Source organism: Triplophysa rosa, linkage group LG15 (assembly GCF_024868665.1).
Source record: "Triplophysa rosa linkage group LG15, Trosa_1v2, whole genome shotgun sequence".
Lineage (NCBI taxonomy): Eukaryota > Metazoa > Chordata > Actinopteri > Cypriniformes > Nemacheilidae > Triplophysa > Triplophysa rosa.
The window spans coordinates 22,829,575-22,853,162 of record NC_079904.1 but is presented as its reverse complement, the minus strand read 5'-3'; the positions used below and the strand labels follow the sequence as shown (position 1 = coordinate 22,853,162).

Genomic DNA, 23,588 nt, shown 5'->3' with positions numbered 1-23,588 from the left:
GCTTTGGATCAATAACACTAAGAGAAGAGTCAGTGGGTCACTGCTGCTCGTGATTTTTATTCCAGCACAATTAATTTGTGTTGTAAAATGGCTGGGTAGCTAGGAAGAGAAACAGAAGTACAAAATGAAATTTATGGACCATTCTATCGTAATTTGGTTAAATTGCTAATATATAGATATCTCACTTTTTTTCAACATAAAACCATACTTAAAAAAACAATGTCACGTCTCCATCGGACAGACAGCGCGGAGGAGGAGAGGAACCCAATGTCTCTCACGTCTGAAGGGAGCTCCTGGCGGCGAGGTTCACGGTGACGTAGCTTGCTCCCAATGCAGTCTGCATCTAACTTGGCTTTCGCTTAAGTCTCGTGGCGTCATTCACATTTCAGTCTGGCAAGCTATGGAAACAGAGATCACTTACAAAGGTGACATGGCTTAGGTCGAGGGGGAAGTGACACAAAACGGTGCGACGTTTTCAACTACAAATATCTAATTTGTACATCTAAGCATCGTTCCTTTAAAGCGCCACAACATGGGCTTTTTTTTCTCGGTACATTATTGCTGGACCACCCATATTTTCTCTTTCGATACGAGGAGCGCACAAAGACGACTCGGTCGTAAACGCACACAAACAAACAGGTCCGATTTCACGCATGGAAAACATGATGCTTTTAGCAATTTTGTCTCCAGCTTGCGGAAAACGTTTCCTTTTAGCTCCACGAGCTCGGATCCATTATCCTCAAGACAGTCAAAAGCTAGTCTAAAACATTTTGTGCCTTGACACAAAAAAAATGTAATCTACATCTCCGCTCCTCCTTTACGGCAGCAGAAACGACGTTTCTTCCGATGAACATAAAAAAGGGCCACACGATCGCTCGAGAAGAGAGCGAACGGCATCCGGCTCCGTCATCATTCTTAAACATTCAAGATATTTCAAAAGTAAAAATGCTTCAACTCAACGCCGTTACAGCTTGGACTCCATTCTGTACAAGATTAAACACACAACGAGGATAAAGAATTCAACTAAATAAAATAAACTCGACTGTTAAACAGATATTTGCCAACACTCTGACAGAACATGAAGCAACCAGACAGTATGTGCATCTAAAACACAGGAAGGAAAAGGGCAGTCACACAATCACACAGGCAGGTTACGCTGTCACGTTTACAGAAATGCGACCAAAAATAAAAAGTGAAGAAAATTAAAATCTTTTTTTAGGACAATGAAGTTCAGTCAGTAGAATGTCAGCCCCCCTTCAAGCCCAAGATATAAGCATATGGCTTAAATATTTGTAAAACTTTGGAGATGAGGGGCTGCGTTTTTCCTATTGGATGTCTGTTGTGTGGCAGTCTTGTGGTGCACGGAGATGTGTCTGTATGGCGTCGATTGTGTAAAGTCCCGAAATGACACGCTCTTATCATTGCCCCGTAATGTTTTATACACAATAAAACGAGAACCAGGTTCCTCTTTGCAATGACTTCCCCAGACATCATCGGAAACGTCCTTCCCGTCCAAACCAGGTGCCCGGTCCGTGTAAACAATATCACAAACGCTCTACAATCTCTCAATACTGACAATACACGCAGAAAACAGCGTCCAGTCGACACGAGACAAAAGAGCCACGAGGGAGAAGCGATAAGGGGTCGGCTCACACCGAAGAGGATTCATAGTGCAAAGAAAGCCAGAGGAGGCTCTTCCAAACAGGACAGAAGTCTCTGGAACAAAAATCTGTCATCCCGTTTGGTGTTTGTCGCAGAAGGGGTGGGGGGAGCTCACGTGGCGAGACGTGGAAATGAAAGACGTGAGAGATCTATCTCTGACTTTTTCCTGAGCCTAATTTTGATTGTAAGTAAAAACGAAACCACATGTGCATGAGTAAACAATCAGATGTGCATCATTTTCTCTCTGCATGTGAGCGCGCATGTGTAAACATGTTGTACTGGTTCTATGCAAATCTAAAGGATAAACGCATGTCTGCACGGGCAGATGGGATCGGGCGGATGTGTCTGTCCGTAGGAAGGATGGGGTGGGCCGTGATCGAATACAGCAGCTCGAGACGTTCTGCGGGTACATTCAAGCGTCCGGCAGAGGAGAACGGCGATCTGGACTCGCGGTCTCTGGCTTTTCCTCCTCCGTCCAGCACGTTGGGGTCTCCACAGAGCTGTTAGAAGAACCAGCAGTAGACGTGATGTAGAATGCTGTACCACATGTAGCCTGAGGCGAAGGCGAACGTTTGGACAAAAACCAGCCAGACGTTGTCGGGGGTCATATTTCGGGAGACCGTCTCCTTTTGGCCGTCTAGTGGGGGGAAAGTACCTGCGAGATAACGGATGGAAAGAGAGTTTGAGCGCAGGAGGAATATTTACAGCTAACAGATTTCAGTCACTTTGGTTTTGTCGAGCTACCTGTCTTGTAGAAGTGATCCAGAAGTTTCTCCTTTTCCACAAATCGCTGATACAGCCAATCTGTCAGAGCATCTGTTTCTACTGGCACATCCTTTATAGCGTATGTCCTAAAACATACATTTAATTTTGATTAATGCGTTACATTGAAAACATTGAAAGTAAAACATACGTTTCTGTCAAACACAGCCCTGTGTTGTAGCACTGTGGCAATATCCTATTGGTTGAGCTGTGCATGTGACCCTGTCGATGTGTTTTGAAAGATTTACTGCTCTAAAAGTTCTCTCTGTAAGAGATCAACTTCATTCCTCTTCATTTTAATTCTAGGGCAATTTCATGCAAATGTCAACCGTACGATGAAAATCAATCTTCGCACTGATAGGTCAGATCACGTCACTATGGAGAAGTCACTCTTATTGTTTTTAAAACATCGTTTTTCATAGACAGGTAAGTGAATTGTCACATCCATAACGGCCCATTTTCCTCATAAATGGGCACAAGAAAATGTAAATAAAAACAACTATTTTATGTTCTATGAAGAGCCATTGCTTCTCCATTTGTTGGGTATAATTGCTTCTGGTTTGTACATTTTAATTCCCAGAAATCCTACAAAGTATGTCGTCTCTCAAAAACGTGCATGTTTTTTTGTCACATCCATAACACGTTCATTTTTCCCTCCTTTAAAACAGAAAACTCATGCATGGACTGATATTTTCCTGATGTCTGGACTCTATCATTAGATAAAAATGATATCATTAAAATATAAACATATGATTCAATATATTGATAATAAACACATTCTCTGCGAGTTTACATTTCAAATTTTGACTGAAAAGGTCACATTCATACAGCTGGAATTCTTTGTTCAAATCGTTTTATTATTCAGTGAATGTACATACAGAAGATTTGTTTACACCCTGAATGTTGTCAATTTTATAAATAGTTGTGTGTTATTGGAAAAAAACTTATGATCAAAATATTGTGATCGTAAACCCCATATCGTGTATTGCAGCTTTCCTACTATTGACTTTATTTGAGAAAGTCAAGGACTGTATGTTCTATTGAAAGGATGGAATTTAATGAGGAAAGACTGAATTGTCTACAACAAAATGATGTTTTAATTTTACATTTGAAATTAGCTATACAATCTGACAACAGACCGGTTCGATAAGTGCATTCTAGCGCTACTATCAAAAAGGCAGTCAGCTCTTAAAGGAATAGTTCACTTTAAAATTAAAATGTCAAAAAAATGATATACTTTGCAAACATTATCATTTGTTTTCTTGGAAGATGTCCAATCGTTTCGCTAGACAACACCCTTATTCATCGGCTGGTGTCGTGTAGAGCCTTTCGAAGCTGCGATGCAACTGAAATTTGGACCTTTTATATGTCCATTATATGGATTAAGAACCCTAGAAAGCTTTCCTCATCAGCCTCAATAAACACACGGACGGCTTGTATGACATGTGGGTGAGTCAATTATGAAATTTGACTTTCAAAGTGAACTATTCTTTTAAAGAGGGTTTTCATATTGCTCCAGCATATTTTGTCTTCTTCCCCCTAATATGGAGTAAAGGTTAGAATGTGTGCTCTGACAAAAAGGCAACGAAGACCTAAGGAATGAAAATGCAAGCACGAAAGAAGAGTCTTCATCAATCTTCCTCGGATCTCTCACAGATAGCATGATGAAGTGAAGAGCTCAGCTTTTTACCTTGCTGAGTGCTGAACACACTGACAGGCTTAGCATTTGTGCTGATTTACACCTACAAACTGTCGCTAGCAGTTTAAAAACACCCTGAAACGCTGTCCGTGCAAACCTGAAACCATAAACATCTCTTACAAACAAACAAACAGTACTGAAGGACGTAACTGACAAAATATTACAAAATGATCCCGAATTATGAATTCGATGTCGATGTCGTTAGGAGATTTCACGTATACATTTATGCATTCAGTTATACAGAACACTAATAATACTGTATCACTAACGATACGCGGAGACCGGAGTCTGTTATAAAGTTATACACTTTTTTACAAATCTGTGTGACATCTTTTGGTGCAAGAAACTAATATGTGACTGATGAGGGATTTAAAATAAGCAGCGAGTGAACACAACAGAAATCATTCTTAATATTTCATGTCCATTTATTACTTATTTAGAAATAATTGTCACATAAACATAACGCTGGTACTAATTCTTGTCACTGTCAAGCAATTATCAAAAAACATTTTACAAAGCTGTTGATGAACTTTATAAGCTAATATGAACTTCCCATATCTCTGATTGAAACACAGAAACACACATTAACTCTCACATTCATCTATACCTCTTATCTCTCTTTTGACTAGTTTATCCTCACCCGTTTTCCATCTACCACACACAAATCAATAGGTGTGGAGTAATAAGGCCCTAGGGGACAAATTCCAGAAAATGCCAGGCAATAGAATGAGATACGCGCCGGGGGAACGCAAGTCACCTGAGATACACGCCAGGCACGGATCTATAGGATGGATCACGTGTTCACACTACTAGAGGATCATTTAACACCATAAAGATTATCACCACACACTCGGTCACGCCCTACCAGTTTTCGCAACTTCAACATTATTAGGTGTTTTTTTGCGAGTTTTATGCTTTATAGCGCAGGTCAGTGAATAATGACCGTCGAAACACTTTTGGGTCTCATTATAACCAAAGACCTAGCCGATATCTGCGAGACTTCAGGAGTTTGCGAAGCTCACACGTATTGTGCTTACAGTGCAGCTTGTTCCCTCAAGACTCCTTCACGTCTTGCTTGAAATGAAGCATGATCCCCAATTAAACATCTCTGTCACACCACCAGCTCGCCTTACTGCCACTCTTTTTCTGATCATTATAATTTGAGCGATGCAATATAAAATACACATGATATATTGTATATTAATTCATACCATGGGTCATTCATACGATTTTAACCATTTAAAATATATGAATAACAAAAAAAGGCTGAGGGATAGTGTCCAGTAAATATGGCTATACAACACCGATGAAACGTGTAGTACTTATTTTATTTTATTAGTTATATTTGGGCAATTCTTGAAAATGTCAACCATACCATGAAAAAAAACAAAGGATTTTACTATACTAACAGCAACATTTGCTGGTTCAAATACCCATGTGAGGTCTCTCTTCAAGTTTTTAAAGCATTCGTTTTATTTTTAGTGCACGATTTTTCATAGTCAGGTGAGTACCATTTTCAGGATCGTCACATCCACAACGGTACATATTACTCATTAATTGGCAAATGAAAATTAAAATAAAGTAACTATTTTATGTTCTATGAAGAGGCATCCCTTCTCCATTTGTTGGGTATTGTTGCTTCAGGTTTGTGCATTTAAATTCACAGAAATCCAGCGAAGTTTGTCGTCTCCAAAAAATGTCACATCCATAACGCACGTTTATTTCCCTTTTTTAAAATAGAAAACCTGTGCATAGACTGATGTTTAAACTCTATCAACAAGGGTTTAGTGAAATATAAACGGATGCTTCAGTATATATTGGCAACAAAAGTGTTTTTATGTCACGTCCATAACGCTGAAATTGCCCGTACTGTATGTAAGTGAAGTTAAGCATACAGTACATGACTGTGGACATGACAGTTCAGCCGACTTACACTAAAATCAAGAGTAATTATTTTAAACGCAATTGAATTGTAAGAACATATCATCGTGTGCTATGGTGAAGATGGGTGAATTATATAAGATAAGCTTTACAAAATGTTTGTAATCCCATTTTAAAATAAAATATACCATATGTTTTGGGGACTCAAATGGCACCGAACACTAGGAATGACCCCCATGAGTTTATCACCAGGTTGCAATATGAAATGCAATATATTTGCAATGCACACAGAGTTTATAAAGATACAGAGAGCAGATTGACTAACTACAGGCACAAACGTGACACTCCATAATTCAACCAAAAGTTGACCTATGTAGCCATTCATTGACGAAATTGTCACACCCTCACGTTATCTACTAAAAACCAAAAGCGAAAAGTTTACAACAGCATTTTGCACAACAGCGCTATAAACGCCACAATCTTTGTACAATGGGTCGACGGTATTAAACTGAAAGATCGACCCAACCCTACCATTACTAAGAGGAGTCAACACTAAACCATGTTCTTATACAAACCAAGGTGCCACAAACTAAAGATAAAGAGCAAACACATTGTTTAAACATGTATGAGCTCATTGCTCATGAAAATGTCTGAGTAAAAGCACCAAGCTGTCACAGCTCTGAAGCAGAGGTTGCACTAGACTTTTTCATTATCCGTCAGGCTCGTAAGAAATCCATCATAATCTATTTTTACCCGTCACTATGGTGTGAGGTGATATGACGTGCCAATTAGCATGTTTGTGACGCCATCGCGACATACATGCGTTCTGTTAACTTAATGTAATTTTAATACCCAATAAAGCTGAAGTGGTTTATATATTTAATGTTTCTGTTGTCAGACATAAAATACTAATTACAGACAAATGTTCATGTCCAGTCAGTAACGATGACGCGTGCTTGTACACGCTGTTTTGTAATCAATCATTTATTCACTTACAACTAACTTTAAGCTGCTGTTAGGTCATGAAAGGAGAAGACGCAGAGAGACTTTTTTTCCCACTCACTGAACGTTAAGGATTATCCAAAATGACGCTGGTCGCTATCGCTCTGTGAAAGATAAAAATCTGTCAACACCGCTCCACGGGTTTGTGCGCGCCTGTGTGTGTATGAGAGCACGCGACGACAGAGTCTTATTGAATGACAGATGCACGCTTTGCAGAATCAGATCCAGAAACAACACCACAAACAACGTTAGAGATCGCCGTGTTGTTATAAAAAGTGCAAAAAGATTTTCGGTTCGTTTTGAAACTATGGCGAAACAAATTAAACGGTGGTGGGACAATAGTAGTCTTGTTTATATACGCCCCGCTCCGATGATCCCGCATGGGTTTTCCTGAATGGACGAGGCATTTATGAGTAAGGAATGGGAAACGTACGCGTCCCTTCGATTACGATCCGTCAAAATGACAGACAGCCTTCAGATTTTTCCGTCACTGGTATAAAAAAATCGGTCAATGACGGAGAATTTTTGGTTAACGCGACCTCTGCTCTCAAGTGAACAAGAAGTAGCGCGCATCAATCCAGACTACACAAGCAGTAGCAGGCGGTTCCTCGTTTAGGCCATTTCAAAGTCACTCAGAATTAAAGTGAGATTCAAGTTAGTGATGAAGTATACATCTCCTTGAATCATCGTCGCCCTTGGCACTTTCCCCGCCAGCCAAAGTCAAAAAACAAAGTGTGAAAAGAGCAACAGTAGCCGTTCAGCACTTAGGTGAGAGTCACGGTTCAAAATGACCAATCAGCATCGTCAAAATGAGCTACGGCGTAAGTGTTGTCAAGGTGATCATGACCTTGAAGTGCATCAGAACTATGGCTAGATTACACTAGCATCTTCTTAAAATACTATCTGGCCTTTTTATGCCTTTATTGGACAGGAAAGTACATGGCGGAGAGAGGGGAAACAGGTTGATGCTATCGGCTCAGACATACTAGCATCTTGACAGTCGAAGGAGTCACAAGTTTTAGAAGAGCGCCTGCCATTTTTAGCTGCTTAAAGGAACAGTTCACCCAAAAATGAAAATTCCGTTATCATTTAGTCACCCTCGGGTTGTTCCAAACCTGTATAAATTTCTTAGTTCTGCAGAACACAAAGAAAGATATTTGGAAGAATGCCAGTAACCAAACAAAACTCATGCCACATTTACAGCCGTAGTAGGGAAAATAAATACTATGGGAGTCAATGGGGAATGAGATCTGTTCGGCTACTGACAATTATCTTCCTTTGTGTTTAGCAGAACAGACATTTAGTTGCAGTAAATGATGACAGAATTTTCATTTTGGGGTAAACTATTCCCTTAAAACTGCTTTGGTGTAATAAGACCTGGATGTGTGTGCAAAAATGAATCTGCAATATAAGCGACGGACACAAGGAACCTTCTTTCATGTTGGTCAACCATTAACCTGGCACCAACAAAACACATCAAATGAAGAGCAGTGTATTATTTGCTTACTTTGCCAACCATCATTAACTTGACACTTTTGTTTCTCTGTGAGGCTGTTGTAAGGCAGCGGTGGAGATAAAACTGCAGCCAGTGAGCTGATGAGAGTATAAGAGCTCATAAATCACAGCTCTGCCGTCTGGACTCCCACTGAATCAGCATACAGCAGAACAAAAGCGTGAAGAAGAACGTCAGTTTGTTGACCCTGTGTGACCACCCTCCCACCTGCCAATAAATTCACGGGAATGCTTGAAGGAATGATCTGGGTTCAATCCCTCTCCCATCACAACACAAAAGGCAGTATGTTAATGACTGACGGTTTCGGTCACCATTCACCGTCACTGCAAGTCAATATCCTTTCAAATTTCTCCTCATGTTCAATGAAAGTCGGTCACGCAAGTTTGGAAACACAACGGGGGCGAACAAACCCATTATAGACTAAAATATTTGTACTAAAAAATTTGCATGAATTCACTGTTAGTATTCAAAGACAGTATGAAAGAAATATCAGGATGGTCTACTACTTCCGTGATTTTTCAGTAAGCAAAAAAACACTTTTCTATTCCATGAGGCCACAGGATCAAAAGTCACCAAATTCAGAAGGATCATCAATAAAAACACTGGAAAATGTGAGGCGGGCATCTCTTTTCAAGAGTACATGTATATATTTATATTAAGGTATTTAAATTTTATATAACCATTAATTAATTTTAATAAATATATACATGTATGTGTATGTGTTTATAAATACAAAATTAATATGCATAGTACACAGACATATATTATCTAGGGATGCACCAATAGGATTTTATTTGGCCGATACCAATTTTAACAAACAACTATCGTCCGATTCCGATATTGGTCAATTGCATACAGTACTACACAATCCTAGCTAGTTTTTTCTGCATTCAATTAATTGAATGGATCCATTTAACATTTTAAGAGAGGCACAAGTTAAGATAAAAATACAATAAGACAACATGACAATCTTCAAAGGTGATTTTTGTTATCCAATATTTATTTTATTTTAACAACATTAACCAGGGTTTTTCCTGCATAGAGAAATTGGAGGCGGCCGCCTCCGTCAAATGTCATGCCGCCTCAGACTCAGCCAAAATTATGTCGGGTGTCTTCACAAGAAATGCTGCGTGCATTTAACAGACTGTCATTTTTAACTGCAGTTGCGACATTACACCACAGTGGAGGCGCTGCTTCGTTATCAGCACACTGAGGCGCTAAAAAGAGTTGCAGAACAAGAGCTGGCTGTGTTTGACGGCTGTTTGTTTTGCATCACAGTACGTTTAATTTCTTGAAATTTCTTAAATTAACATGACGCACATCATTGTAATGTCTTTAGCTGTGCAGTTGGATCGTTGAATCAGCGTATACTGTACACAGCGAGTTCGCCAGTATGAACACACATTGCGTTCAGAATGACTGATGAACGTTCAGAACGAGAATGACTCATTTGAACCGATTCATTTAAACTATTTAAACGAGATCATTGAATCATTTAAAGTGAACCACAGAGATTGCAAGATGTGAATGAGCTTTGCTCATTTAGTAAGACTGGTTAATTCAGTTGGCTATTGTGGGTTGAAAAGTTAGTTGAAAATGATAAAAAAGCTTTATTTGATTAAAAAAAACATTTCTGTTTGGTTGAATAAAAGTAAAGTTTTATATAACTTAATAATTGTCATTTTCATCTAATTTTATTAGAACCTGTCAAAGTCACTTTGGTTAAGCCACTTAAAGGTGCGGTAGGCCTACGTGTGTGTGTACAAGATCAGGATGGCACCACCTCCACCTCAATTTGAGCCAGGATGAACCTATTTGACTTAAAATAAAACATTTCTTAAAGTCTGTGCTGCTGTTGCTATTTAATTATTTTGCTCAGAGAAAAACATTGGATTATTCAGACATGCAACTCGTTGCCTCCATGCAGTTAATTAATAAACTAGGGCCCTATGAAATCCGTTTTATTTTTTCCCCAAAATTGCGTTTTTTCCGTTTTTATTTTCTGGATTCTGCGTTTTCCTTTTTTTACTACTTAAAAGTAATATACTTTTGCCCACATGAAAACATACTCAACTATTTTGAACCTAACGGAAATAATCCATACAAATAGAGCATAATGTACGACTATGTTAATATAAACTAGTATCTTACATCTTGTTCTTTTCTTTTGCTGTATTAAGTCTACTCACACTTAATTACTAGTTTTGTACATTTTTAGTAGCAGTTTTGTCATGTGGTTAACTGGACTTTTATTTTGACGGCTTTTGACGGTAAAATGCGCCTGAGGTAAACTAGCAGCGCTGTTCAGTTTAAGTGTTTGCGTCCAGACGTTAAAAAGTCCACTACAGTACATGAAACCTCACACACATATCACATTTTATAAGCTGTTCAGTGCTACATTCTGGCGTGTTTGCTACTTTCCGTCCGTGTTTTCTGCATCACGGAAATCATAGGGCCCTAATAAACCATCGGTATTGGCCTTTTTCATGCTATTGCAGATATGCCGATGGTGTTAAATTAATCCAATAACATCCGATTAATATCGGCATGCATTCCTAATATTATCCAAACACAAACTTTCATTCTGGATGCGATTAATCACGATTAAACGTTTAACAGCCATAGGTGACCTAACATACAAGTTCATCTGTCAATGAAAACATGGCAGATTTAGTATGTTTCAAATATATTACTCCTGTATTTATAGGCGTTTTGTCGTAAATTAATACATGCAATAAAAGATTGACATTGTTACAAAACGAGTAGTCAAGAGAGTATATACACATGTAGGCTACCAATACAACACTACATGTTTTATGATTTGAGGAAATGTTTCTTACCTGTAGTGCACATGTGTGACTGTTGGATCTCTATAACCAAAAATCCACGTCTGAATATCGATTGGTCGTGCATTAGGGTAGGCTATAGTCACATCTATTACCCACTGGATTCCTTTAGGTTTGTTACCTGAAGGGAGACACATCAATGTCCCTATGATTCACTGTAAATAAACATTAAAGTTCCACAATACAGTCTCAGTTGAATGAACAATTGCTCTTTCATACGCTCGGTTACTAAAATCATATGAACCACTTGCAATTTCATAGCAGCTTTATTGTAACTTAAAACCAAAATGCTAAAGCTGAAGAACAGTTTTTTCTTCTTTTTGATGATCTTTTCTATATACATGAAGAGTTAAGTTAATTTGTCATTGGAGGAGTCTACATTTATCCACTGGCCACTGAAATGCTTATGATGAAGCTCCAAATATACTCATGTGACTTGCATTCTGTATTCAAACACTGTGTTCTGCTGCTAGCTTTGTGTGAGAAAACGACAATCTCAGACATTTAATTTTTTTTAAGCGTGTACGCATGATTTTACATGTAATCTGAGATTATAATGCCCGTTTCCGCATATTTAATGGTAGATATTACTAATAACTACATGTCATTATCTTGTTTAACCGGTATTAGGTTATTTTAGCCTGCCAGAATTCAGGCTTCATTAGTTGACAACTACACATAAGCGCCATTAAGCAGAACAAATATGTGCAAGAGGTCTGTATATATGTACATATATTTGAATTTTATGTTAAAGGTGCAGTGAACTAGGACCACAATTTCAACCCGAGCTTTTGTTATATAAGAGGGAATCGTATTCAAGCGAACATCCTGTAAGTGTCAGACCTGAAAACGCCCTTGATACTGAAATAACAACTGTTATTGACACCAGGCTCAGCGAACGCCATGTCCTGGAATCCACCTATCGATAGGTTGAACACAGCCTCCACAGAAGAATATCAACGGCTACTTCTCTAGCCCCTCCCACTGGTTCGCACATGACAGTACTGAACACAAGATAGAGCGAGTGTAAGCATCATGCCGTTAAAGATCGCAAAATACTGTGCAGTGCCTGGTTGTGGAAGAACACAGCCGCTGCATAACCTTCCTTCGGATTCCGACAGTAGGAATGCGTGTTTGAAGTTCATTGTTAAAGACGTTCCAGCTCACGTAGGGAAAACATTGAGCATTTGTTCGTTTCATTTCAACGCGGATTCCTTGAACAAGTCACAGGTCGACGCTTGGTTTTGCGGAGAGACTAAAATAAAAAAGCAGTGATGTGACGTCATTTTTGGATCCGATAGGAATGGCGCAGCAATCTTATGCGAGTAAAACATATTTGTACTATGCGTCACTATTGCTTTGTTAGAGATCGCTTGATATGCCCTGATAGTATTACCTGGGGACCTCTGGGGCGTCATTTGTAATAATTGTAATCGGCATCTCTGCGATCAGAAAATATCATTTTTCAAGGTTTTATCCACCATTTGCGAATAATGGAGGCTGTTTTGAAATGTTTTGATATTATTTCTGGTGCCGGGTCATATCCATATCTGCCAACACTGTCGTTTTGGCCGGGAGTCTACCGTTTGTTTATTTATCATGAAAATTATAACATTTGAGACCCGCGATCACGGTGATCTTCTCTCCGGTTTGCGGGTATTAAATGCTGACATGTACGGTCATATATCACTAAACACCATACAACTACAGGCTATACAACTATAAGCCAAGCCATCACATCAGGGAAATAAGTCTGTAAATTTGAGTAAAATCACGTTACATAACATTACGTGTCTAACCAAATTCACAGAAGGCTCCAACTAAGTCAACTACGCAAGCTGCTATCCAATCATAGCAGTGGGCGTTTACTGCCAAGTCTTCTATGCGGCCCGCCCTTAAAAACTGAGCGTTTCTCCAGCCGGCCTCAAAACCACGGTAGAAATTAGCCTATTACTTATTGATTTTGATGTTTTTGAATGTAAAAACCACGCGAACGTCATAAGTAGACATCAGACAATAGTATAAAACAATAAAAACGGCCAGTTCACTCCACCTTTAATATACATACATGCAAATTCTTGCTAAATAATAGGGCTGAAAACTTCCAAAAGAACTTCCTGTTCCAGTTTTTTAACACTACACAATGGTTGAAGAAAATGCAACAGAACATTTTTAACCGAATCAAAATGTTAAACAAACATCTTAGTTTCAATTATACATGTGAGATAAAAAAAACTGAAACCGGAAGTGCTTCTGGACCAGTATTTACATCTTGCGAAGTGGTCTATAGTCTTTAAGTTTTAAGTTGATGCAGATAGAAAAAGAAAAATATCATATCGCATTATTTAGCATGCTATCGCATATCACATTTTTCTTTAATATCGCACAGCCCTACTAAATATATATGTACACATGTCTACATGTATGTGTTTATACACACAAAGCAAATATGTACAGTACACAGAGATATATAATGAAATTTGTGTGTACACACATTGAATACAAATATAATGACTATGGTTTTTGTATGAGTAAAGCACTACAATTGTCAAACCAAATTTGTATTTTGGAAGCAGAGAAGCCTGGGAAACAAAGCCGGATAAAGCTGCTTGAGCTTAAACAAAACAAAACATACAAGGCATTGACTTGATTTCTTACTTTGACTCTGTGGACTTCCCTCTGTTCCCAGAATGCCATTCTCCTGCTGGGGTCCCAGGATCTTCAAAATGACCTGTGTGGCACCCAACCGTGGCAGTGTAACGTGAGTCAGGTGAGGCAAGTCATTCTTTTTGGCGAAGGCCTGACTTGTTTCTCGCCTCTTTCTCAGGAAGCCACCCTCAGGAAACAGCACGATCCACTTCCTGTCTCTGCTGTAGTAATACTTTTCCAGGTGTTCCTTCAGGTAAACCAGCTGTTTTTCTCGATATGCTTTGCCCTGTAGGTGATTCATGACAAGTATGTGTCTACATAAGGTTAAAATAACCTTTTTTTGTCTTTGTCTTTGCACTAAGAAGAGCCACACAACTTGTCTGGGTCTTCATTAAAAGTGACGGATATAAGTGACAACTTACCTGTCTGATGAAGAAATCTCCATGAATCAGGGACACAACTCCAAAATTGGTATATTTAAAAACATGGTCCATCAACCACATCATCTTTCGCACAACCTGGACAAGAAAGCATTCAACACCTGATTACAAACCGGAAATATGTGACAAAAATATATATTTACAACATAACCTTAGTAAAAGCAATACACCAAACCTAGAATCAGAGCGGAGCATACCCCCAAACCAACCCCAGCCCAACAGGAGGAGCGCTTACCGTGCCCTTGTCCTGCAAGCACATCATCAAAGTGCACACATCACCCGTGGCTTGATGGTTGACTATGACCATGGCTTCTTCTTCAGACATCGGCCTCACATCATCACCCCATTCTGTTACTACAGCCAAAAGAAACACATTACTCAGACATTCATATCGTTAAAAACACCATATAATTAAGCAATACTAGAACTTCAAGACCGAAGATTGCTGGACAGCGGGTCAAAGATCCTCGTTCCACTACGCTTCTGTACTTTGCCCTTAATACTGTTTTTAAAGAAGCCTGTGAAGATACGGATACTCAACGACACTTTCGGAGAGGTCAAGCTGAGTCATGGCACGGATGCCTGCCTCTGCTGTTACCAGAGACAAAGATCACAAACGGTTGAGGGCACCTGACATGACCAGTTACGGTGCACCCGTGTTTGCTAAAAAGGAACCCCTGAACCTTGCATAAACAAAGAGTATTTGCTTACAGACTACAGGACATCAAGCAAGGCTCCTACGATTTCACACTGGATGTTCTAAAGTGCTGCCACACAAACTGCAAAACTCAAGTGACAGAAATGCATGTACACAGGACGGCATGCGGGATGACTTAATTATAGTCTAATTTTGATTTGATGGTGAACTATACCTTTATAGATGAACACAGGTAACATCTATAGCATCAAAAAGATGACAATTCAATTAATCGCATCCAAAATAAACGTGTTCACATGATATATGTCGGTGTACTGTTCATATATTTTTATTTATTTATAAACACATACATATTTAAAATATATCGTCGCTGTCGGGCGGAAACCTCCTATGTCCAAATTTGGTCAATTTCATATTTTTTCACAAATCGATGCTATTGGTCAGTCCCCATGTGGGTCTGTTATTTTTACAAATTATTAACCAATCTAAAGTGTTGAAAATAGCTTGAGAGCAAATCTCTTAACTCCATTGGACACTTCAACTGTCTGAGAAGTCTCGTAACTCCACCTCTTCTTCACTCCGCGGGAGCCTCTCGGCATTACGTCTCCTGATTGAAAGTTTTTTAGACAATAACGAGTGAAAATAGTTAGGTTAGATACATTTGAGTAGGCCTGTTTTGTTAAAAATCGATAGCTGTAATGCTTCGGTGCAGAAGGAAGCCCGTGAGCCACGAAGGTAAGTTTGAAGAAGATTCGGCTAATTTCCGCCTATTAGACAGCCTAGTCAGCTCATCGTTTTTTGTATTACATCACTTATAGTTCTTAATCCTTTAAAATAGAGTTTAGGAAGATGTACGTAACCACAGTTGTTAGCTTTGGTTAACTATTGAAGCCTTTTCTCTTGTCAAGAGGCTCAACGCGACCGCCGACTTTATTTGCGTGCAGATTAATTTCCGCTTATATTAGACAGCCTGTTTAACGTCTTATTTTGGCATTGCATCACTCATAGCTCTAACATTTAAAATAGAGTTTAGGAATATGTATGTAACCACAATCATTAGCTCTTAAAGCCTAGTCTCTTGTCAAAAGACTCAATGCGACCGCAGACTTTGATGAACACTGCAGGCATCATTCTTATCAATGACAGCATAAGCTCGTATCTCCCAAGTCATAAACCTTGTATCTCCGATTAAACATGGTTTTGGGGAAATGTTGTGTTAATGTTGGTACACAACAGTATATGATAGCAATATAAGGTATAATACCAACTTTAACTAAACAATGTTTAATAACTAAAAAATATGCAGTTTTTTTATTTCCTGAAAAATAATGGTTTTGGAGATGCGAGGATTCCTCCCGACAGCGACGATATATAAATGATCAAAGTAAATAAATGTTTATATAACTTAAACTATATATAATAATATATTAATATAATATTAATAAGCGGAACAAGTGTCGCAGCAAAGATCAGCGGCAGGAGTCAGATGTTAAGCATCATTAGGGCTGGGCGATATTGACCAAAATTCATATCTCTGTATTTTTTTGATGAAAGGCGATATCCAATATGTATATCGATAATTTCTACAAAGTGGAATAAATGTTTACTAGCAAGTCAAAGCCTCATGTGAGATGTCACAATCACCTTTATTAAAATGGCTTGTGAAAAGAAATTCAATGACAGGGTTTTTTTTCCCTATTTGAAAACATACAGCTGCACACCACTTGTTTATAACACACAAATTGTAAACAACAATTATAATAACTTTCTTTTCGTAAGGCACACTGCGGGTAAAAGAAGCTTCCAACGTAGTCTCGCGTAGCCAGACCTTATCACCGCTTTCTTTGGCCAAGGCCCGCCCAAGAGGCCACGTGAGTGACAGTAAAGCAGCCAATCACGTTTCGTTTTGTGCCGCGTCATTTTTGCAGGTGGTGGAAGAGATTTGTCGTGCTTCCACCTTTTGACATAACCGTTTTATGGCATTGTTTACAGATCGCTTGTTGTTGCTGCTCATCAGATCTTTTAAATCCAAACCATTTCCAAATAACTGAACCATTGTTTTTCTTTTTACAAAAAGAAATGAGCTCCGTTGGACGCAGCTCTCGAAATGAGACGCAGCATGTATTTTTATTTCATTCCAATTTAATATTAAAATCTTATCAGTTAACGGTTAATGTAAAGATAACGAGCGTTGTTTCTCGGTTAGGGAAATTAACCGAATTGAGCATCCCTAGCACAGACATATGTTATGTAAAAACACACTTTTGATCTGGATGCGATTAATCGCGACTAGGGGTGTAACGGTTCAAATTACTCACGGTAGCTATTGAGTCACAAGCAGTGAGTGATTTCCTTGACTTTTAACAGACAGCAGGAATATGCCGCTGTCGCTTTAAGAGGAATGAAACGGATCCAGTACATTGATACTGTACACATGCGTTGTTTTTCGTCTGTTTCGTCCGTTCACTAAAGACATAACCTACTATGTTTGTTAAGATACTCGACAAGAGGGGCATGTTGACCTACTTCGTGTGTGAATTTGTCCGTTTAAGCGCTTCAAAGACAACTCAATATTTGCGCCATGTCTGAGACTTGATGCGCGCTTCGGATCTTCTCACAGCGCGCAAGCGAGTTCTCTTCTGCATCATCTTGCACTTAAATGTATAAATTGGCAAGGCTTGAATGAGTTTAGTTTAAACAGCAACATGTGCTGCTCAGGTCTCACCTGCACTCGCACGCTCACAACACCCGGGTGATGAAAGCAGAAATGACAAATGGTCATATTACAGCATACGTCAATCCTATTGAAAGGTGTCTACGTTATTTGATTTGTTGTAGGTATTAAATGTGTATCCATCGACAAACATACATTAGCTGAACTTTGTCAGTCTGTTTTATGCATTATAATTTTTAACGAACCATATTATAAATGCGTCGTCAGATTTAAGATGAGCCGCGGTCCAAGCGCGTTGGACCGTGTGCCGAACCGTTGGTGGACAACCGTGCGGTTCAATTATTTACCGAGAACCGTTACACTCCTAATCGCAACTAATCATTTAAGAAAAAAGAAATGCAAACAACTAGATAAACTAATTGACCTCACAATGGCTCATGCAACGCAATCACAATTTAGACAAATATTTTATTTTATTCCACTTGCTTTCGGGGTAAAAAAAACGAACACACCAACATTATGTTGCCGCCTACGACAACAACAGCAATGTGTTATTTAGAAGATGAAAGTTCGGACCTCGGACAGATCAGGACCTCAAAGCAGACCGGCTCGAAAGATCAAGCCGATGAGCCACACCATGTCTCTCATAATCTCAATTGCAGCCAGCTGTGCAGTTTAGTTACTGAAACTGTTTAAAACAAGACTGGATGTACAGTGATCATATCAGCTAAACATCTTTTCAATGCAAATCTGCATGATTTTGCATGTAATACAGAAGCTTGGTCATGGAGACCATGTGGTAAAAAGTCATGCAAACAAAATGCAAAGATGCAGTCCACACCAATCAGAATAAGCAATACTACAGCAATATTAACACATACAATATGACGGGTTTGGCAAAGGCCTCGAGCCCGGGAATCAAGCTCGGGTCGCGCGCGGTATGTGTATTGGCGCCACATTAATGATGAGACCATCGGCTCAGACAAAACAACATTTTGACAAACTTCGATAACTGCTTTCATCTTAAACTAAGAAGATCAAGATGTTTTTAGTTTAATTATTCCAACCAACGCATTTGTGTGCGATGCTTTAAAGCATCCCACCCCAGGCTTTGCATTAAGATGGCGTATCAAGTTAAAAGGTTACAACAGCATCTTCAGACTTCTGCATTTTATTCTATTGCATTGAGCTCAAAGGGAGTGTTTACATGAGACACGCATCCAATCAGCATCAGGTAAACCTGAAACCAGACTCAAAATAATTTATTTCATCCATTGTGAATCGATTCGATCTCCGTGTTTGCTGCCGTTACGCTACTTTAATGTGGCTTTTAAATGACAGGTGGTTGGAACGGTGGGGTTACGTCTTTTTTCCATGCAAACTCGCATGCATCAGCAAAGAGACAGCAAGAACAAGTCAATATCTTTTTATTAAAGATTTAAAAAGAAAATGCATGTATGGATGAAGTAATGGCAACGTGCATTAGAAAAGTGAAGCGTGAGTTTGTGTATTGCCTTCCCAGAAATCCAAATCCAGAAAGGGCTTGCTGTCTGAAGCATAAAGAAAAGACAATGCCTCTGTCGCTGACGATTGCCTAATAACTACTCAGCGATAAAAACAGCTCCAACAAACAGGTTTAGCATCCACATTTCTTTCCAGCGCAGAGATGCCAGACAGCGGCTATCAGTGCCGTTATCACTCCTAAACCTAACGGTGTGTACGTCTCGTACCTGAACAGAATTTCTGTTGTATGTTGTGGCCACACAACTGTTACGTGGTCATAGCATCGTGGCGATCTTTGTTCCAAGCACTGCATTCTTCACTTATCATGTGACCTGCGCTGCTATGTGCAGATGTTATCCTTAATCACCACATGTCAACCTCACAGCAACGTTACTCTGACGTTTATCTGGCATTAATTATGACAGATGAGAATGAAATGAAGCAATGTTCTTTATAGGCATTTCAGAGGTATGAAACTGCTTTGACCGACCAATAAAACTATTTATAATGCCATTTTACATTTCCCGCTTTTCACGTAACGTTCAAAGCCGACCTTTGAACTTCAGATAATGTCTATGTGACGACGTCGCAGCTCAGCCGAACATGAGCAGGTATTATACAAGCACCAATAATAATTTTATACTCTAACATGTTGCATTCCAAACATTGCTCATCTCAATTTGTGAACGTTTAGCTCACTGCTTACTTAGTGTAACTTAACTACAGAAAATACAGGCGCAAATAAACAAGGGCTTCTGGATACAAACATAATCTGTACTCTTTACTAGGGATGCACTGATATGTAAATTTTGACCGATAACGATAATTGTTGAACATTGGAAGCCGATAACCGACATATTGGCTGATATACAGTATGTCAATATTATACAACATTTTCTGAGACTGCAACTTCTTTTTTCCCCTGAAAATCATGTACCAGGTTACTTTACACTAATTAAAGATTCTTTAACTTTTAAACTTTTCTGGTATAATGTTTATTTAATAAACAAATTATAACGGTCTAACAGTACTGTACTGGATTTTAACTGTTAGCACCGTGCTGACTGCAGCTGAAATGGTTCAACCAGATTTATTAAAATTTATCGGCTATAATGTATGGGCCTAAATTTTATTATCGGCCGATACTGATAACATTAAAAATGACCTTTTATTGTCCGATACCGATACGGCCGATAATTTATCGTGCATCCCTACTCTTTACACAATTCCTCTTTTGATAGCTGAAGAACAATGTGTTCAAAACGTGATGCAGAATTAACAGTAGTCAAAAAGTGTAACCGTAATTGTGAAAGGGAAGTTGTTCAACCGCTTTATCAAGTCAAAGTATGATTCTGTATGCATTCTAGGGGTTGAAGCGGCTCACTTTCTTTCATAAAAATGACCACCCGTGTGTCCTTGCCCTTGTGTACCTACCTTAGGGTCAACACGTTTTTGTGAACATGACATCTAGCCACATGTTAAAAAAAGTCACGTGTTTAAACTTGCGGATGCGACACATTAAGCAAAACGGGCCACCACCCCCTCAATCCATTCTCTGATGAATGGCGATGCTGATTCACGAAGAGATAAGTAAACAACAAGCTGCCTCGAGGTTCTCGCCAGGCACTAGGCTGACTTAACTGGGGGTCAATCATATATTCTGGTGGGGCAGATATATAATCATAGTTCATTGCATGCATTTTTGTGTGATTAAATTGACATATCATTATTTAATAAAGTATTTCATTTTTTATCATTTTAATAGTCAGTTGGATATTTTTGGAGAAAAATGTTGGGGGGGCAATGCTCTCCCTACACCCGGCCCTGGTTCTCGCTGGTAATAGCGTGTACACTTCATAAAAGCAAAAAAGGACTCAAATCATCATTTTCAAACTTGTCTGTAAACACAAAATCAATACAAAACCAGGAAACGCTAGGCTGCGCAAGTCAATAAAGACTCCCGAACGGTCAATAGAAGTGCACTCAAAAGTCAAATTTTGGTGCCACTGGATGAGATACTGGCTGAAAAACTAACCCAGTCCAAGGCTCCGCTGAACCACAAATCAAAGATGTTTCACACCTCAAACTCGAATTTTGCGGCGCTGTTAGTAGAGATCCTCTTTACACCAGGCCCTGACAACTGCATAATACTCCGCAGCTTTGTAAATTAAAGTTCAACTTTGAATAATAGGATTTTGTTGATAAACAAAAATCCGGTCTTACCGGTGTAACCTGCACACCAGCCCCATGAAGCCACCATGGCCAGCAACCATCTGAACATGACCCCCTCGATGTACCAAAACGTGGGGGCATCCAGAAGTCTCAACGGCTGCAGTACCATCAGGTAGAGGCAGTAGGACGGGATCGCGACACAGTTATTGACAAACATGAAGGTGAAACGCAGCAGCGACTTCAGCAAGATCCAGGCCAGTTTGCGGGCCGCGTCCAGGTGAGGAGCCATTCTGTACTGTCCTGGCTGTGGGAGATAAAAGCAGAGCAAATTCAATCTCGACCTGACGCATGTTTATATCAAGCCAATGATCACAAGACATGAAGTTGGCAGAGGTTGAATAGAAATAACGAATGGAGATATAAACCTCACGCCTGTGAGCTGCTTTACAAACAGAGCTCAAATATTAATGTGCCGGCTCACACTGACACCCAAGTTAGACTTTGATATCTGTAAATCGCGAAAAACAAACAATGACCAACTCTGGTTGAAATTCAAGTATATTGCCTGAGAGGCACGTGAGGAGGAGCCACTTTAGGGAACTGTGACCAAGATACAATATACAACATTTCATTACAGACTGCCAGGATTAATGCTGCATTTGTCCTGGATTAAGGCCTGCCTTAAAAAAGGGTATAGGCATAATAGCCATAACAATAAGTGTCATTAAAAAAAAAAGAACCTTACATTCAATCGCATTAAATAAACATACGGTTTGATCGCATGCTAACAGGTCCTGTTACAGTTTAACACACCCAAACAAAGTCATTTTTCAGCATGACTTGTACTCATCTGTTTTCTAATGAAACTATAAAAAGATCATCAATAAAAGGTCAAAAATTTCAAACGGGAGACTGAATAAAGCGCTAACACGGCTAACATGCTAACGCTACATACCGTCTTAACAGCTGCTTTCTCAGCATTGCCAATCTCCTCAACACAGTACCATGTTTAACGATCACAATACAAATATACGAATACACAAAATAAGATCATACAACTCTTGCTGTATAATAAAAGGTTGAACTGTTTCGGTCGCGCGCTGCTGTGCTAGCATGCTAAGCTAAGGCGCACTCCGGTCATTAATTCCGTTTAACGGTCACATACATCTGATCGTTCTTTAATTCATTTAAAATCGATGTATTTTAGTGACTGATTTATTAATTGTGGATTTTGAGATTGAAATCAGTTTCCATAATCTGTCCTGCACGTAAAGTGACCGGAGTCTGGTTGATGCGGGTCATTAATGAGATTTGGACATAACGTTAAGTCCTTGACGGATCCGTTAAAGCTAACGTTACACACCCGACCCGAACCGGATCAGAACACAAATCCAGATTTTGTAAAAACGGCTACAATGACATCAGCACGGAAGTCTCGTTATTACCCGCCTGCTCTTCATGTGAAAATGTGGTTCCTCACCGTGCTAATTCGCAGCCCGCTGGTGAAGCTGCCGATGGATTCGGGCGGTTCGGATCGGTCACATGTAGCGCAAGATGGTCGGTGAACCCGTGAGCTTTAGACTAGTCTCGGCTCCGAGAATGCGCGTCCTGTCCGGATGCATGCGCTTCAGCTCACGCGCTCATGCCGCTGCCGTTACCGCTGGAGTCACACGGCCGAACCTCTGGATCTGGATGTGATCTCAAATCCCCGAATCGAACACAGCACACGCCTGCGATCAGACTCATGAGCTCATCTTTACGTTTCGAATGAGGCGTGTGCTCGCTGGGCCTCACCTCCGGGATGGTGAAGATGATCGCGGCTCCGTTATTCTGAACCTCTTCCAACTACAGGCCTCGGGCACGCGCAGACTCAGTGAGGGCACGCGCACCGGTCTAGGCCCAGTTCTACCACTGGAGAACCCAAAAGCTGAACTGTACAGTATTAAGATATAAACTCTTCAAATCTTGAGATCTTAGTCTACTGTATTTTCTTCAATCTCCTAAAACACGCTAGAAACAATGAAGCCCTTAAAGAAACCGAATCCTAATCCGAATCTACATATTAAAATGAAACCAAAGATATTACAAATTCTGTACAAGTTCCGTTGTTCCACTACATTTAGTTGG

At 39.6% G+C, this 23,588-nt stretch overlaps 1 protein-coding gene across 2 annotated transcripts; it reads right to left on the bottom strand.

The window, feature by feature from the left end:
• Positions 1-44: 44 nt before the first annotated feature.
• Positions 45-23,588, bottom strand: lpgat1 (lysophosphatidylglycerol acyltransferase 1). 2 transcript variants are annotated; one of them, XM_057352461.1, is made up of 8 exons: positions 22,942-23,588; positions 21,513-21,765; positions 14,690-14,808; positions 14,437-14,532; positions 14,024-14,300; positions 11,360-11,486; positions 2,407-2,513; positions 45-2,317 (listed from the first exon to the last, which is right to left on the bottom strand). In XM_057352461.1, exons 2-8 carry the CDS (start codon positions 21,748-21,750, stop codon positions 2,166-2,168), a joined length of 1,116 nt encoding a protein of 371 aa, XP_057208444.1. In that variant the 5' UTR covers positions 21,751-21,765; positions 22,942-23,588; the 3' UTR covers positions 45-2,165. The 2 variants fall into 2 exon arrangements, with proteins under 2 accessions (XP_057208444.1, XP_057208446.1); XM_057352463.1 differs by lacking the exon at positions 22,942-23,588 and adding an exon at positions 22,417-22,843.